The 19,903-nt window shown below is 37.0% G+C and overlaps 1 protein-coding gene across 1 annotated transcript in view; it reads left to right on the top strand.

Moving 5' to 3' along the window:
* The window catches only part of LOC140243923 (uncharacterized), a 76,422-nt gene that overhangs the window by 19,172 nt on the left and 37,347 nt on the right, over positions 1 to 19,903 (top strand). Inside the window, exons 2-4 of the mRNA XM_072323594.1 lie at positions 6,791 to 6,874; positions 15,174 to 15,252; positions 19,531 to 19,601. Of these exons, the coding sequence (XP_072179695.1) occupies positions 6,791 to 6,874; positions 15,174 to 15,252; positions 19,531 to 19,601 (234 nt within the window). The remainder of the gene's footprint in view (positions 1 to 6,790; positions 6,875 to 15,173; positions 15,253 to 19,530; positions 19,602 to 19,903) is intronic.

Below are 19,903 nucleotides of genomic sequence, written 5' to 3'. Positions count from 1 at the left end.
GATTGATCAAATAGTATTTGAGGGTGATAGCCTCGACAGATTTGTTGTAAAATTCGAATTTGTTTGACGAAAAGCCTGTGTTATCTCCTCAAAGTGATACCTACCTTTTGTACATATTGTGTAGGTTGTAGTGGTGTTTTAATGTATAGTTGGGAGTGTGATCATCTGTACTGTGAGATCCACTTCATTTTTTTCCTTTGTTTTATTTTGTTGATAAGCAATGATGCATTTTACCACAGATTTGCCATTTTTATTTACATTTTTAAGATAACCTGTGCATGAATGAATCTATTTCATTTCTATTCCCATATACATTTTATGTTTCTACATCTATAGTATTCAAAGTACAAATTACAGTGTACACTATAGTTGTAAACAGGATTGAGAGTTGTTGATGATGATAATGGTGATGAACAGAGTGCCATTTATCTGTAGTTGTAGAATGTTAATACATTCAAAGGTGCCCGGTTTCCACAATGTATGACACACATCATTCAAAAAAATGCTGGAAAAATAGGTATTCAGTTCAGATTTGAAGGTTTAGCAGTATTTGAGAAGACTGTACAAATATTGTGTATCATGAAGACAGTTATCCACAGGTACAGCTGTAGGTTGTACTGTACGAGCTGAAATTTTCGCGGTGGTTTTATTTTCGCGAATTTCGCGAATCGCCTTTGAACCGCGAAAATAACAACACGCGAAAAAAAACAATGTGCGAACAAATAAGCACAGTTAGACCTCGCAATCGCGAAATTAACAACACGTGAAAATGTTCTCCTAGTAGCAATTCGCGAAAATATCTGTACGCGAAAATTTCAGCTCGTACAGTATTCAGACATCGTATATAGGCTTGTGGTAACCAGTCAAAGCTGGTGGGCTGTGCCTGCCTGTCTTGCCCACTTTTTATCTTGACGTGTTTAACAGTCCCACTCTACTGAAATATTTGTAGGGTTGTCATCAGCTTGGCTTGCTATGTTATTGTGGGCGAAACTGATGTATGTAGATGATGTACACAGCCATGATTTGTGGGCGGTTGATAAGCTCTGCAATTAATCATGCGACTCCTCTCCCAGCCGAACTCTTGCACTTCCTCAAAATCTCTCTCGAGCGTGGTGACCACTTGAGTCAATCAGTAGGCCCGTTCACAAACAACGAAAATCGAAATTTCAATCGCGATCCAAATTTCGAATTTTTTTTCGACCGTTCATACACAGGGAAAAATCGCACTTCGCAGCAAGGAAAGAACGATCAGTGGCCAAACTGCGCATGCGAGAATCTTTCATGACCGAAGACTGACCCCGCAGTCCCAATAGAGTTTCGCACGCGCTACGAACGATGGGATTAAAAATACCGATTTCCGAATCTCGATCGCGCTCACACACACGACGCTTGGCAAAATAATCGCGATTATTCTGAAAAATCGCACTAATAGTGCGAGTTGGATCGCGATAAGGATCGCGGTATTTAGTGAGATTTTTCTGTCCACACTGGAAAAAATTTTGAAATTTTGATCGCGATAAGAAAATCGATTTTTAAATCGCACTTTTTCCCTTGTGTGTGAACGGGCCTACAGACTGCTGTTGTGAAATCACAGTCTCCCTGGTTGTAAAGGAGTTTTGATTTTTGTTTACCAATGCCTCTCAACAACCTATTTACCAATGCCTCTTTACGAGCAGTTCAGAAACTTCTTGTAACAGTGATTCAATTTTAGATGCTAGACTTTTGTTTTCCTAGAGCAGACAATGCAGTATTATGTACAATGACAAGGTTCTGTAGTATCGTACTTTGAATATCTACGGGGGAAATGTCGAAAAGGGTAAAATACCCATGCAATAAAGTTGGACTCTGTCAGTAAGAGACTCTGACATTTAGAGATGTGATATGATTAATTAGATTTAAATGTCTTCATGCATTGCTGAAGTGAAGCTTTGTAGCCGACACTGATAAAGACTGTCTTCACAGGCCTTTTTAGCTTTTACTGCCTTGTGTGTCTCATGGTAAGGTACATGTATGCATGTACAATCATGTAGTGTAACCGAGATTCAGAACACAACCTTCTACATACTTGCCAACTAGTAAGATTTTATCAGATTCAGTAAGATTTTTTACATTAAAAATAGCAAAATCAGATTTTCTGTCAGAGAAATCAGATTTTTAAAAAATATTTAGATATACCTTTTATGTGTATTTTCTGAAGATTTAACAGAAAGTAAGATTTTTAACTTCAGTTTGCATATGGCATAAAATAAGATTTTTGCAATCCACGAGTAAGATATTTCATCTTGAAATGTTGGCAGGTATGCTTCTATCCTGTGTTAAAAAGAAAAATTACACATATTACTATTATGATACTTCACGTCCATAATACAGTATGGCCCGAATTCACGAAGGTTGTACAAATGAAACCATGGTTTAAACCGTGGACAAAAACCATGTGTCGCATGGAATATTTCGTTACTAAATCAGTCATTTCGTTGATGAAATTATTATTTTGTCACCAAATGACAACATTTTGTAACTAAATGAACATTTCGTCCATGAAATAATGATTTCGTTAATGAAACGGTCATTTTGCCGACGAAACGACCAATTTCGTAACCAAATATTCCATGCGACACTTGGCGTTCGATGGTTTTTGTCCGTGGTTTAAACCATGGTTTCATTTGTACCACCTTCGTGAATTCGGGCCTACATTTTGTATGTGTACAAAGGTGTACATTTCTCTGTTCATTACAATATCCCACAATTGCGAATTTAACCACTCGTGAAATTGTCAGGAAGTCCTGATTTGCAAAAATAAAATGAGACTTGAAATTTAAGGCATGTGGCTACAGTAATCAGTGGTCATTATGGGCACCATCTTTGCTGAATCACTGATGTTCAAATGTCCTCACCTCTTCTGACTTGTTACGGTATTCAATAGAATCATTATCGAGCTGTTGCTTGTGCCTCACTACTTCCAATCAAAGTAACTTTCTGAATGAGGTTCATGTCTCCCGTGAGATCTACACTGGATTCCCCCTTGGGAGCAAGGAATGAAAGTCATTCTGTGCAGGGAAGTGAGGTGATCACCTCCCTGTTCTCTGTTAGTGTGTGAATGTGTACATACATTCAGATGCATGGTACTGTATCTCCCCTTGTAGTTCAAATTTTGGTGAAAATCACTTTTTTTTTTTTTTTTTTAATGGCTGTAATTGTCAGATATTCAGTGAAGTGATATCCAATCCAAATCCTACAGTAGCTGTCTTGTGTAAACCCCCGAATGAAGTGCTTTGGCTGCAATGTTCTGTTTTTGTTTTGTTTTGTTTTTGTTTGTTTGTTTGGGGTTTTTTTGCTCTCATTGAACAATTGACATTCTTTGGATACTAGCTTTTTTTTTTTTTTTTTGCCCCAACAGTGAATACTTTTAGAAAGTAATATTGCTCCCTTTGTCAGTGTGTGAGACAAGCGAAGGTTTCAGTGAAGAGAGATGCCACATGTAGGACCTACATAAATTCTGTGACAACTTATTAAATTCCATTGTTTTTTGTATAGGAACTTTCTTGTTCTAATATGTTCGCATATTCCAGGTAAGTTGCATTTATTGTCCCCGCCGAACGAGTTCGAGCAGGGGACTATGAAACGGGCTCCGTATGTGTGTGTGTCCGTGTGTCCGTCCGTCCGTCCGTGTGTCCGTCCGTGTGTGCGTCCGTGTGTGATCAAAATCTTCAATTTGCTACTTCTCTGTCATTTATGAGCCAATTTTGATTCTGTTTGCTTTATATGATAGCACTACATGGGAGCTTTGATACTTCTACACAGAATTTCAGTCGTGACCTTTGACCTTGACCTTTGACCTATATTGTACATTTTGCTACAAAATGCTACTCCTTCGCCATTTCTAACCCGATTTCGATTCCGTTTGCTTTATATGATGGCACTAGGTGAGGGCTTCAAAACTTCTACACAGAATTTTGACCTTTGACTTCTTTGACCTTTGACCTTGATTTTTGACCTGTATTGTACATTTTGTTACAAAATGCTACTCCTTCTCCATTTCTAACCCGATTTCAATTCTGTTTACTTTATGTGATGGCACTAGGTGAGGGCTTCAACACTTCTACACAGAATTTTGACCTTTGACTTCTTTGACCTTTGACCTTGATTTTTTGACCTATATTGTACATTTTGCTACAAAATGCTACTCCTTCGCCATTTCTAACCCGATTTCGATTCCGTTTGCTTTATGTGATGGCACTAGGTGAGGGCTTCAACACTTCTACACAGAATTTTGACCTTTGACTTCTTTGACCTTTGACCTTGATTTTTTGACCTGTATTGTACATTTTGCTACAAAATGCTACTCCTTCGCCATTTCTAACCCAATTTCGATTCCGTTTGCTTTATGTGACGGCACTAGGTGAGGGCTTCAACACTTCTACACAGAATTTTGACCTTTGACTTCTTTGACCTTTGACCTTGATTTTTTGACCCGTATTGTACACTTTGCTACAAAATGCTACTCCTTCGCCATTTCTAACCCGATTTCGATTCCGTTTGCTTTATGTGATGGCACTAGGTGAGGGCTTCAACACTTCTACACAGAATTTTGACCTTTGACCTTGATTTTTTGGCCTGTATTGTACACTTTGCTACAAAATGCTACTCCTTCGCCATTTCTTACCCGATTTCAATTCTGTTTGATTTATGTGATGGCACTAGGTGACGGCTTCAAAACTTCTACACAGAATTTTGACCTTTGACCTTTGACCTTAATTTTTGACCTACATTTTGTTGTACATTTTGCTACAAAATGCTACTCCTTCGCCATTTCTAACCTGATTTCGATTCCGTTTGCTTTATGTGATGGCACTAGGTGAGCGCTTCAAAACTTCTACACAGAATTTTGCTACAAAATGCTACTTCCGGCGGGGACATATATTACGCACCGCGTAATTTCTACTTTTCCTTGTTTGTTTCCACACAAATTTGGTTAAATGTTTGAGGAAATGTTAATGTCATCACACAGACATGAAAAGTACATTTTGACATCTGTGAAAAGTCATAGGTTGCAATCTGAATGGGGATCCACCACCAAGATGAATGTGTTAGATGTCAAAGGCCCCTTCTTTGTAGTCAGAAAATGGTATCATGATTTTGTATCACTTCTGTAATTACAAATATCAACCCAGCTATTCATGTAACTACTGAAGTTGTGTTTAGATTGTTCAGTTCCTGTTTTACCGTAAATGTACAGATGTATGCGTACAGTTGTACTGTATAATTATAGATAGATAAAGCAAGATTGATAGATAGATAGATAGATAGATTGATTGATAGATAGATAGATGGATAGATAGATAGATAGATGGACAGATAGATAGATAGATGGATAGATAGATAGATAGATAAATAGATAGATATATAGATAGATAGATAAATAGATAGATAAATAGATAGATAGATAGATAAATAAATAGATAGATAGATAGATAGATAGATAAATAGATAGATAGGTAGATAAATAAATAGATAGATAAATAGATAGATTGATAGATGGATAGATGGATAGATAGATAAAAATAAATGAATCAATGGAGAGAGAGAAAGAGAGGATGTATTGATGTGAGATAGAAATAAATAGATACTACAGCTGCTCTATAAATGGTCTGTGTTGATATATACACAAGTGCATGCTGTGTCCTTTGCAACAGCAAACCCATTTACTCATTTGGTTTGGTAAGTGGAGGTTACTGCTCTCCTTTTATTGCTGCAGTATTTTATGATACGCGCTGGATGAGTCATTGCGTTACATCGGCAGCCCGGATAAACTCTTGTCTGTCGAGGGAGAAACGGGAGGAAGAGAAAACTGTACAGATGCCACCAAGCAATGGCTGTGAAAGAAAGTGGGGATGGGGGGGGGGGGGGGCAGAGAGGGTGTTTGTAAGCAAACAAGGTCAAAACGCAGATGAAATGTATCAATGAATTGACTATGGTTAAATTTGAATTGACATGCATTATTGACAGAGTGCATGTAGGCCTACATGAATTCTATCTCCAAGAATGCCTGGTTAAAATCCTCAGCCACGGGAAAGATGCATTTATTTACAACTATGTAGTCATCCATAATACAAGTGAATATGTTGGGTTCTTTTTTTTTTATTCTCAGAAAAAATGGAACTCAAAAGATTTAGTGTGTGTACTGTATTCAGTGACTCATCATATTGCCCACAACAGATTTCTTTTTTTTTTCTTCATATTTTTGCCATTCAAGGGCAGTTGGAAACTAATATGATTTTTATTCATTTTGTTCTTTGTGTGTGCAAGTGTGTGCAAGTTATGTTGTCCCCAAATTTCTTGATGTACAACGTTGTAACAACAAAAATGACAAGAATCTGTCAAAACAGCACCTAATGTCCAATGTTAAGGGGGTAGGGTCCAAAGCTTGTATATTGCAGATTGAAAAAAACAAACAAAACAAAAACAAAAACAAAAACAGCATGCTCACACACATACGCACACACACACACACACACACATACAATGTGTGATGGTATGAAAAAGTTGACATTTTTGTGTTATTATTGTGATGTCTAAATTCAGGCACTGGCAGTTTATTGGGCCCTTGTTGGCGCAAAATACCATTTTGGAGGTGATATACCCAGGCCCTCTCTTGTATTCAAACTGACGTCCCTGTTCGCAAGGTTGGCACCAATCACAGATCCAGAGTGATCTTTATAGTGTGTAAGTAATGTCTCCAGCATAATAGTATCTTTCTATTTTTGCTCTGCTTTTTATCACTTCCATACAGCCTCCCCTGGTGCAGGCTGTGTTTTACGGGGACGCAGATGAAGTACGAGCGCTTCTGTACAAGAAGGAAGATGTAAATACCACGGTGAGTTCATGAGAGTTTGATATGGATATGGTATCATCTGTGATGTCAATCAAATGTCAAGTATTTTGCATACATGTTTTATAATCAACATATACATGTATGAAAGTGTCCATAGATATGCACAATTCTTTGCTCATATGTGACCCGCTACAACAAAATGATCCTAAAGTCGGGCGAGGTCGATTATTTGAAAATTGCATGACACAATTCCCTGATCTTTCTGCTTTAAATTGATATATAACACATCTTATAAAAATAATCGGCTGCGGAGATATCGATGTTTAAAAGAGAGCATGTCAAGACGTCTGGGAAATCACAGTTTCGAGAAAAGCGCCCTAAAAGTTCTCCTTGCGACGCAATCACGATCACGGGACACACAGTCAGTATTCACCTCCGGACAATAGAAGGTAAGCCCTAGCAACCCCCGAAATGCTCATTCAAACACAGCGTCGGCGGTCTCCTCACCGACCAATCAGTGACCAGGATGCCAAGAGAAGCGGCTGGGCCAGCTAGGCATAGCGCATCCCGCCAGCACGCACCAGTCGACTGGGCAGTGTGCGAGCTTCACGCTTCGGTTAGCAGCAAGCGGCAAACTGACCAATGAGAACACGCTGGTCGTTGTTAGGGGCGGAGCCTTTGTGTGGCGCTCAATCCAAATGTTCGAACCAGTTTCTGCTTCGTTGAAACGCCAAAAAACATGGCCCAGAAAAACGCTATTTTTTGGTCTTTCCTTTCATCATTTTGCTTCAAAATTTCGACAGATGATAGAAGGCATTTCAGACTCTAATTATATGTCAAATTCAGAAAATCGTAAGTTTTGACCAATTTTGATGCTCTGACTTCAAACTCGATTTTCACGGCTCCGACCGTGCGCGACTTTAGGACCATTTTGTTGTAGCGGGTCACATATTATTGCATGAGCAGCTCTTTAAAAGATCATAAGTCATGGTGTTCTTTGTGATAAAAATCTCTGTACTTTTGGAAATAAATGAATACTGTAAAACCAGACACTTTTGCATGCACTACACTTTTGCAAATTTCACGAGGCACCAAGATTGTGGTAGAAAAATGCTTTTAAAAGTTTTTGTGCACTCAATGACTGAATGCCAGTGGCGATTTGCAAAAGTTTCATGCAGTGAAAAAGGCAGTTGGCTCCGATTCGCACAAGTTTCATGCCACAGATGTTTCTGGTTTTTAATACAGGAGTGATATATGCCTTGACATAGAATAGAGCCTGTACTACACTCATACAGTATATAGCAATGACTTTTAAAGACACTATTGTTATTAATATTATTATTTTTATTTTTATTATTATCATTATTATCATTATTATTATTATTATTATTATTATTATTATTATTATTATCATTATTATTATTATTATTATTATTATTATTATTATTATTATTATTATTATTATTATTATTATTATTATTATTATCATCATTATTATTTTTATCATTATCATCATTATTGTTATTATTATTATTATCATCATCATCATATTTTCTAGGAAGATGTTAAATAAGTCTAGTCTGGAGCAGTATTCAAATGAAGATGCTATGATTTTTATCAAACAATGAAAGAAATATAAAGTATGTAAGAGTCATTTGAGCCAGGAGGACAAATGTGAACTATTACGCGGTTATGCTACATCTAAATTTATTGTTTGGGCTGATTTGCTGTCGTGCTTTACAAATGAATTCCGCTGTTCAAACGCAAGGGATATTTTCAGTACTAGTCTGTTTTTGATTGGATTTCAGCAGAGCCATCATTTTTCTTTGACTATCTTGTGAAAAACAACAACTGATGTCTTTCTCAGGGGGGGGGGGGGGAAGATACCTTTGGGGAGAAAAAAAAAAAAGAAAAGATAAATGCCTTAATAAAATGGCTGTAAGCTCCTACAAAGTCTACACAGACTGGGGGGAAAACCAACAAAAGAAGAAAACAAAATGGAAGAGGAAAAAAAATCCATGTGAGCTCGCTGCTGATACGAAGGTCATGTTTGATTTTATGAGGCTCTTTAGCAATGATCCCTTCCACAGTAGTTATAGTACAAAGTAGTGTTATTACCTTTGAATTTCAACACAATATGGGTATTACCTGAGATTTGAATATGATATCCTTTGGATAAACCACTTTTGATTCTCCAAGCAATGCATATTGTGAAGACAAGTTCTGGAGGCTCTTCGTTTTCCTGAGCTTCAGGCTCAGGAATTGAGCGTTCCCACTCGTCACTTCCATGAATTATTTGAAAATACTTGTGGAAAGGTACCACAGAATATTGCTTTTTTCCAGTGCCAACAACATCCGATAGGTTTCAGTACCATTTTCTGTGAGAGCCTTTAGATGACAATGACATGCTGTTATTCAATTTTGTTGCCTGACGTTTGTGAAAAAAACGTGTTGTGTTTCTCCCATTAAAGTCAATTAGTTCAAGATCATTTCTGATCTATACTTGTTCAGTCTATGGCTATACGAAAGTACGATTGTATGTTAGCAGTTATTGATTGACAAGTACAATGCATAACATGGGAAAATCAACATGTGTCATTGTCTCTATGCAACTTCACAAAAAAGTTAATTCACTCTTTGCAGTCATACATGTACCTTAGTTTGTTTAGTAAAGTATGTGTCCAATAATTTATGATATAAATTATGATTTATGCAAAAACAGACAGCTTTATGTGCAAATTATTCCTTATATACCTGGTACCTCAGCTTCTGCGTGCATTTGGTTGCATTTGTATGAGAAATTTTCTGCAGTCCCTATTATAGAGGCTTTTTTTTTTTTTTTTTTTTTTTTTACTGAGAGCAAGGACAAATCCTAATTAGTTTCATATGATAATCAGGAGATATGAGATATTTTATTATATCTACAATTAATTTGCTAGGAATACAAAACTCAGACCAGTTGCAACTGCATTGATAGAGACAGGCAAATATTTGTTTCAATTCAATATTGAATACAATGTTTAATTGAATTTGACATTGATATGTCCATCACAGAAGAAAGTACAAATGTTTGTGCAGAGTCTAGATTTACTCGGATGCTGATATAGCCCTTGGCACTGCATGACACGTAAAGTGCATGTGTCTTTTATGCAGAAGGGGCCTTTTGTAATATGTTGCAATCAGAGGCAGGTGGAAGTAATGTGCCATTTTTGGTTTTACCAATAACAGCTGGATTTAGAACTCATCATACAGCAATTGAAAAAAAGTTCTAAAAATCTGTCAAATGTAACTCTTACCAGTGTGTATCAGGCTATTTTCTATCCCTGCCACTAGCGGCCTATAAATAGCAGCTTACTATCAGGAGAGAGAGGCACAATTTCATGTCCGCTATGATTGAAAAAGCTGAGCCGCTTTCTCGCTGACAACAATTTCCCCTTTCGTGGTGATGGACAGTGCTTTGGGTTTATGCGCTGTTTTCAACTGTTTATTGGTGGCCCAGCTTTTCACACCCTGTCCAGGCATTTTGTTTTGTTTTGTTTTGTCTTTTGTTTATAGTCAACTGATATGAAACTCAATGTCAAAGCAATTCAAAGCCCTCCTGACTATTGCAAGCAGTGATCGAGCGGAGGAAGAGAGGTGTATTTTATTTATAGCTGAAAAGTGCATTACCTGCATGCAGAATACTTTTCTATTTTCTGGTTGCTTTTTATGGGAGGGAAGGATTTTCTTTTAATCTACATGTACTTTCTCTTTTTTTTTTCTTTTTGGATGTGTCCATGAGGAAAGAGATTCCTTTAATACCATAAATGATTATAGACAAATGTTTGTCCAATCTGAACTTGTTGATAATACAGTATGAACTGTATTTGATACACTTGATGTCAATGTTCAGTGTGCTTGCACGCCCAGGTTCTTTTTTTTTTTTTTTTTTAATTAGAAAATTTGTGTGTGATCAGTATGAAATCAATATCATAACAGCAACTTTTTTTCCTTCTCTGTTTTTTTCTTGAATGTGCATCTGACATGATTGATGCAAACAGGACCATTGTTAGGGAAGAAGCGTACAACCTTTTGACAGAACTTTGCTGAGTACTTTGTCTACAGTATGCATGCAACCAGCCAATAAAATTGTTGGAGAAGCCTAGAATACCAATGATTTCAGCAACATACAGAGCTGCCACATTTATATTTTGCTGATATGGTCTATTTTTCTTCACACACAAAAAAAGAAATTAAGATATGTTTATGAGATATGTGTATAGAGATGACCAAATTTAACTTCATTGTGGTCTTATCTAAAAATTTTGCAATCTTTTGACCCGTAGATATGATCTTTTTATTTCAAAATGTATGTATGTTTGTTTTGGGGTGGATTTTTGTCTCGCCCACCGGAGGTGAAGGCGAGACTAAGGGATCCAAATGTCGTCCGTCACAAATGTTAAAGTTTACCTGCAAGACTCTCTTATGATGCATAACTTGGCAACTGTTACAGCAATGGCAGCCAAACTTGGGTGATAGAAGCGCTAGGGGTATCTTCATGTTATGGTGTTGTCGGAGGTCATGTGATGATGTCAAAGGTCATTTGAGGTCATATATTAAAGAGTATGTTCAAGACTCTCTTTTCTATGTTAAAGTTTACCTGCAAGACTCTCTTTTGACAAATAACTTCACATAAGTTGCTTGGATTACAACCTAACTTGGGTCATAGATGCACTGGGGTTACCTTCATGTTATGGTGCTGTTGGAGGTCACAGGATAAGGTCAAAGGTCATTTGAGGTCATACGTTAAAGTTTACTTGCAAGACTCTCTTATCACACGTAACTTGACACATGTTGCTACAATGGCAATCAAACTTGGGTGATGGATGCACTGGGGGTACCTTCATGTTATGGTGCCGTAAGAGGTCACATGATAAGGTCAAAGGTCATTTGAGGTCATACGTTAAAGTTTACTTTCAAGACTCTTATCACACGTAACTCAGCACATGTTGCTACAATGGCAATCAAACTTGGGTGATGGTAGATGTCTCTTGGGAAGTTGAAGGTAACCACAAGGTCAAAGGTCACAGACGGGTCAACGAACTTTTAGGGCCCAATGTTAAGTTTTTAGGGCGCATTTCGGTCATGGCTCATAACTTTTGATCCCTTTGTCCGTTTGTGACCAAACTTAGATGGAAGATGTCCCTTGGGGAGGTGAAGGTCGTCACAACGTCAAAGGTCACAGACAGGGGTCAACAAACTTTTAGGGCCCAATGTTATTTTTTAGGGCGCGTTTTGATTGTGGCTCATAACTTTTGATCCCTATGTCCGTTTGTGACCAAACTTGGATGGTAGATGTCCCTTGGGGAGTTAAAGGTCATCACAAGGTCAAAGGTCACAGAAAGGGGTCAACAAATTTTTAGGGCCCAATGTTATGTTTTTATGGCACGTTTCGATCATGGCTCATTACTTTTGATCCCTTTGTCCATTTGTGACCAAACTTGGATGGTAAATGTCCCTTGGGGTGTTGAAGGTCACCACAAGGTCAAAGGTCATAAGCAGGTCAATTAACTTCTGGGAATTATAAAAATATTAATTCCTTGTACGCGAATGGGCGAGATACAATTTGGCGCTTGCCTTGTTTTTTTCAGATGACTGTGCATCAATATATTTTTTCTCTTGTGATCTGCAGTGGTTTGAATACCTGAGCGTGGTTGCTACCAGTAGTGACAAGAGATATGGGATATTTGTAAGGAGAAGGAGGGGTGGGGGTGGGGATTTGGAGCAGTAGCTACTTGAGTGTTAATATTTTGCCTTTGACAGCCGTGAATCAGCCCCGCTGTGGCTCTTGATTCATGAACAACAGCAGTGAAAGGAGAAAGTACCAGAGGCAAATGGATGAAATGTATGCATAATACATGAAATGTCACCACGGCAACATATCAGTTATAATTCAGACAAAATTGGACAACTCGAGGTACAGGCAACTGAATATTATTAAAGAGAACGACAAGCATTCTGAAATTAGTGAGAAAAAAAAAAGCCTAACTGAGACACTGTATACTGTTTTATCTATCTTACAGTGAGTTTTATTTATTTCTGTGTTAAAGGACAAGTTCACCTTCATAGACATGTGGGTTGAGTGAATGTAGCAATATTAGTAGAACACATCAGTGAGATTTTGAGCAAAATCGGACAATCCGTTAAAAAGTTATGAATTTTTGAAGTTTCTGCTCAGTCACGGCTGGATGAAAAGACTACTATAGCTTGTGATGTCACATGAGTACAACGTTAGGAAAGAATAAAGAAAATTCAACATATTTCCATTTTTCTCGCATAACAGAAGAACATTTGACTTCTCTCTTTCAGAAGGCAGGGGGAATAATATTACCCTTAACATACGTCAGTAGCAAGTCAAAGAAATGTGCACTTTATTCAAAAAGTAAAGTTTTGTGAAATTCTCTTTTTATTTTCCTTATATAGTTGTACGCATGTGACATCATACACTGTAGTAGTCTTCTCTTCCAGCAGTGACTGCGCAGATACTTAAAATATTCATAACTTTTGAACGGATTGTCCAATTTTCCTCAAACTTTCACTGATGTGTTCTACTAATATTGCTGCATTCTCTCAATCCTTATGTATATGAAGGTGGACTTGTCCTTTAATCTGACTGCAGCAGATTTGTCCCATCAGAAAAAAAAAATTAGACTACATTCCTGATTCTGCTGTGACTTCAATGTGCAGATTGTCCTTTACAGTGTAAGCCAGGCTTTACACCCACTGATACCAAAATATGGTTTAAAACAGTCATGCAAGCTGATCAATATCAGATATGATAAAGTTAAATATTCATGAATCAAACATATCTCAAGTATCATTTCAATTTGTGTGAGAAAAGAAGAAGCGATAATTGTCAACCTGTACAGAATTCTATGATTTTTTTTTTTGCATTGTTTTGAAATAATTGTTCTAAAGATTTTTGTTTTGCTAGTGTATTGCTGAAAGCCTGTATAGAACCAAGAGGCTCGATGTATACAAGTGTACATGTATATGATCAGCTGAGAACCAGAAGGGTGCTATAACATTCTATGATTTGAGCATTTATAAATAATTATGAAACGATCATTTTTCATGAAATAAAACATTTATTTAATCAAAAGTGGGTAGATTAAGAAGCATTGTTTAAGATATAGGGTAAAATAGCCCTCTTGAGTTTTAATTTTCAGCAAAATTTCAATGTAGAGGAGATCTAGCTCAACACAACATGATACCAATAACTCAATAAATACCCCCAAATTGCGGTAAAGCCCTTCTGGTTCTCAGCCGATGATATTCCGTTTGTTCCTGGTGCACTAGAACTACTGTTATAAGAGACTGAAATTATGTGCATCCTCAATCAACTAATTAGGTTAGCACTCTGATGTTTCAAATATTGTCAAGCGTGCAGTGGTGCGTTCATATCTGCAAGTACCTAGTGTTTTCTTTATCATTTAATTTTCAAACAGTGCTCCTTATGATACACATAGCAAACAAGTTTTGCTGGGTATTCATCAGGTTCAAAGACAGCCCCCCCCCCACCCCCATGATGGAAACAAAACAAAAGAAAGATTGAAAGAGAAGGAATGTGACCTTTGGAAAGCCGAAGATTTACTGCTGCCGTCCCGTTTTCGGTGTCTCTTGATAGACAACTAGGTCAACAGAATTGAAATGAGGCATGCAGTGGTGTGACAGAAATCTGCTCCTACCTGAGGACAGAGAGGATGCAATCAATTTGGAGATTGATGGCGGGTTGCCTAGCCTCGGCTCCAGACAATTTCATGATTTCGCGGTTGTTATGAAATGATCATGCGCGAACTAGAATGAGAGTGCAATTTGAACAGTACCGCATACCATACATGTACCTGTGAACTTTTCCTATTGTAGGAAAATTCCAATGTCAGGAAAGACAGAGCTTCATTCAAGCTTGTTTTCCAATGTCTTTCTCTTTTTTTTTTAATGGTGAACACATGCTAGTGGTACTTGTAATAGAGGAGATTGGTAAAATTCTTGTTTTTGCAATATTTCCTCTCATTTATCTCAATATCAGGAATATTAGGGTTGGAAGGTTCAGCATTTTAATTTTTCCTGAAATGATCATGATTCATAGCATTTGTATGAAGCCATACAAAAGATGTGTACATCCTTTTGACAAAATAATCAAAGGTATATCTTGGCTTTTAAATGGCTTCTTATCTTCCAGTTCAAGATACCAATTCCTTGTTATGAAAGACTTTGAAATCACACTGCAGGATCACCAATGTCCTGACATTTTTGACAGCTGAGATCGTAACCATCGAATTTCCTGTGTATTGTGTTGCAGGATATTGAGAGGAGAACGCCGATCCATGCAGCAGCGTTCAGGGGAGAAGCAGAGATTGTCAACCTGTTGGCAGAATGCGGTAAGTGCAAAGCTGCCAAGTGTCCCTGATTCTACAGCTTCCTGAAAACTTCAATATCTCTCTGTGTCTGGATGAGAGAATATAGAATTCTACCTGATTCTGGAAGTATTTCTGCCCATTGAAATGCATGTGTAACACACAAATACAGACATGTATCTTCCCGATTGGTCTTTGAAGTCCATGTGATTTCGATGGATGAATGTTGGCAGCCCTGTACGTGAATGCAGGACCAACTAACCCTCCCCTGCCCCCCCCCCCCTTTTCTTGTCTAGAGCTCCTTTGCTCTTTTTACTTGGTGTTCTGTGCCATGAGGCTGGTTCCAACACTTTTGCGACATTTTTAGACTCATGTTCAGACTTATGATTTATCGTTACATGCAGATTTTTGCAAAGCAAACCTTGCAGTCAACCAAATTTGTTGCGATATATGCAACTGGGTGTCATTTTGTCTAAGTTTCCTCTATTGTGATTATAGGCCTATGGGCCCTACACTGTAACATTGATTTATTTATTTCACTATTCACTTCAAGATTTTGTATGCATATAATGTTCAATGTGGTTGGTGCTAGAGCCCACGTCTCGTTTGCTGTGGTTACTGAATTATGTTTCTTATGGCTACTTCACTAAGGGTCACAGACACAGAAAAAAAGTTCTCCTGTATGTCTTTGGGCATTTCCACGGTAACTCACGTTACATTTTGAACTCAAAATTAGGTCGTTGAGATCAATATCCTTAAAACCTAATTAGTGATATGAGTTACTATATGTGAATGAGTATCATGCACCTCCATCCTACCTCACAGCAACATTACATCCACAGACTCTTATGAGAACTATGAGAAAAAACACTACAAATGTCGGTAACTCACGTTACATAATTTGGACATGCAAAAATTTGGCATGTCTTATATTCAAAAGTTTCCTCAAACAACAAACAGAGAGACTTTAAAGTCTATTGTGTCAAAGTCATGGACTAACAACATACATCACTGAGTATGGTAAAAATTCAAATTGTCTTACATTCTCCAGGTATCGTCATGTGAAGCGGTAACTCACGTTACGGTAACTCACGTTACAGTTTGTCCACATGATCACAAGACGATTTTTTGTCTTAATAATCCAAAGAAAACTTACCAAGACAACTTTTTTTTTCACAAACAAACTCCATGAATAAAGAATCTAAATTGATTTGAACATTGATCTGACAGTAATTAATCCCATTTTATCCATGAGATTACCAAAAGGCAGGAAACTTTACTTTAGAATACCAACTTGAAGATAAATTTCATTTTTAACTGAGTCGTTTTCCAAGCTTTCATTGGTACTGAGACAAAAAATTGTATTCAACAAAATTATATGAAACAGAGTCTATTTCATTAGATTACACTCTTTTCCAGTTAACAAATGCATCAGAAATTGAGGATTTAATTGAGAATTTGATTTGATTGTTTTTTTTATTATTTTACTAGAATTAAATGGATTTCAGGCTATCTAGATAAAATAAGTCATCCATAAACTATTCCATTTAATACAATGAGTCACGAGACTAGAGACCTGTACATGTAGTCTGTGGAGAGTTTAAAGGTTCAGAAATGAATATTTCAATAAATCTTTTAACTTTTAAACAATGCAATTCATATTCCAATTATTTGATAATTGTTTGAATTACTCAATAATCAATTGTTTGTATGTTTGATTTGTTTACAAATTCTTATACTAAACTGGTACAGAAATTAGAATTGAATTACAGAAACTGCAGATAAATTTAAGTTATCTGCTACCAGTATTGATCAGTTTAATAAAACATGTTCATAAATGTTTAAGCCTTAAAAAACAATGGCTTTGGTCTAAGAAAAGTCAAGTAGCCATTATTTAAATTGTACATGTAAAAAGTATACCAGTATTTTCTAGAGTAATCAAGCAGACTGAAGAAGTAAATCCCAATGAAAAACATGAATAGTAAATATTTTGTGATCAGGAGGCTAACTAGTAATATCACAAAATGTTGATAGTTTGCTTTTCTAAAAGGTACATGACTGTCCAGCTCTTAAAGAAAATGTCTGATAATGAGGTTCACATTCAACAAGTTTTTGGTAATAGATCAGCATGTAAAGTAAAAAATTACAGTAAACATGGAAAAGTTTCATTGTAGGATTTTGCAACAATATAGCTAAAACCTCAGAGTAGAATAGTATAAAACACATTTTAAGCGTGTCAAATTCACAATGTTCAGTTCTCAAAAATCTCAGAAAAAACAGCAGGAAGCGAGCTCCAATCTTAAAATTATGTTCATACATGTAAATGTTTCAGCCTCATAAACAATGGCTTTGGTCTATACAGGTAGGTATAAACTATGAATTGTCAAATAGTAATCACTTGAATTACAAAAAAAAAAAAAAAAACAAGAACTTTTCAAGAGTAATCATGCAGTGATTATCCCAATCAGGAGGCTATTAATAGTTATCGCAAAATTTTGATAATTTGCTGGAACAAGGTCCATGCAGCTTTAGAAGAAATGTCTTTTAACAACTTTCGTAACAGATCAGTATACATGCACTGTAATATTAAATAGTAAATATGGAACAGTTTCTTTCAGAAGTTAACATGTGATGAACATGTGTAATTAATACATTGTACATGTAGACCAGTTGGTTTGGTGATAGAGAGAGACCAAGAGAATAACAATCTACTGGAAATAGAATCTTAATACAAGAGTTCAGTAATCATGTACTCATTGGTTACTTACAATCACAACCTTCATATCATTTCTTGGTATTAAAGAAAAATCATGTCGGTAACTCACGTTACATTGTGGTAACTCACGTTACATGGTAACTCACGTTACAATTTTAAGACCTCTGTTATGAGAATTTGAAGCAAAGACTATATGTCCCATCATATTTCTTGGATGTGTGCTGCATAGTTATTTGATAATCCAAAATACCATGTCTCAGATGGGCATAGTAAAATTGCTAGGTTAAAAAGTTCATGTTTCGGTAACTCACGTTACAGCAGCTTCTCGAGCTATGTAAGAGCACGCTGGTGTCCGAAGTAATATCTTATATAGAGGTCTCCACTTTATTTACTGCTAGATTAATATATTTTTGATTTGTAAAACCAAACAAAGTTTGATTTGAGCCTCAAATATAAAAAATAATCACAAAGAGCAACAAAAATGCATTTTTAGTGATTTTTAGGTCAAAAAATGCTTTCTGGTTTCAAAAGGTATAAAAATGCACAAAAGGGAACTTTTCTTATTTAGGTAAAGTTGGTTTCACACACTTCAAACTATGGCTAACAAAGTAAGATTATCAGTTGTCCTGAAATATGCCGGTAAAATTTTGGTGGTCATGTCGCACAACTCACGGAAATGCCCCTTTATATAACCTTGTCATGAACGCAAGTAGAAGCATGATGGTACTCTGATACAAATCTATCCAAACTGACATAGCAGCAACATGATTACAATTTGCTCATAAGTTTATCCCCCAGCCCCCTCCTCAGCCCCTGCTGGTGAGATTTTATAGACGTCGGTCTTGTCAGAGCAATCATGTGAGCCATGAAATCTTAATTTGACTAATCGTAGTCAGCCTACTTGATGAAGTGCATAGCAACTGTATGTGAGATAAAAGTAGGTTTGTAATATCATCTTGCCCTTAATTTTCTATACTCCCATCTCCCCAATGAAGTCATATTTTCTTCCTCATCCTGTTGTTTTCTCGCTATCTTTATCCCACTTTTTTTCCTTCTCTCTCTCTTTCCTTGTCTTTCTCTGTCTCTCTGTTATAAAAGATTGATATTAGTTTCATGACTTATTTTCTAACCTTTTTTTACATGTACACACATATATTTCTGACTTTATTTCCTTACTTCCCATTTGTTCACTTTGTGTTCGTGCATTTCTTCTTTTATTTTGTGTGGCCCCTTTCTTTCCTTCACTTTTACCCCCTCTCCCCCTCATCTTCTTTACCTAAGTTGTGTCCCCTATCATGGTCTGTATATAGGGCCTATATCTCAGTGGCGGATCCAGAGGGGGGCGCAACGGGCACGCACCCCTCTTTATTTGTTGTTAAAACAAGAGAAATAAAAAGAAAAAAATGAGATGAAACCAGAAGTAGCACCAGAAATATTGTTTGTGCCCCCCCCCCCTACAGAATTCCTGGATCCGCCCCTGTATCTATTAATATATTTCTCACTTCAAACGCTTTCTCTTCTTTCTCTGTGTACACGCTTGTTTCTGATTGTCTCTTAATGTCTCATTTTGTCTATCTGTGAAACAGGTGCTAGAGTGAACACCAAGGATAGCAGATGGCTGACTCCACTGCACAGAGCTGTGGCCTCCAAGAGTCAGGTAAAATAGCTTGCGTTTCCTAGGAACCAGTGCACTGGAATGCCTGAGACCTTTCTAGTACTCAACCCCATCATCGAAGGGGGGGGGGGGGGGGGGGGTGGGGGGAGGGTAAGATTGGGTAGAGGTGGAGATGAGTATGGAGATTGTATTTTATTCTGCCAAGATGTTCCATGGAAATGTTGAGTACCAGTACTTCCAGCCCCTTTTCCTTCCTTGGAAGTGGAAGTTTGAATAAATTGGGGTTAAATTGTAAAGTTTGCAGTAGTAGCATCAATTGGAAACAAGAAAAACAGCACTGTAGC

Source organism: Diadema setosum, chromosome 20 (assembly GCF_964275005.1).
Source record: "Diadema setosum chromosome 20, eeDiaSeto1, whole genome shotgun sequence".
Lineage (NCBI taxonomy): Eukaryota > Metazoa > Echinodermata > Echinoidea > Diadematoida > Diadematidae > Diadema > Diadema setosum.
Note: the sequence above shows the minus strand (reverse complement) of the source record. Positions and strands in the feature narration are given on the sequence as shown.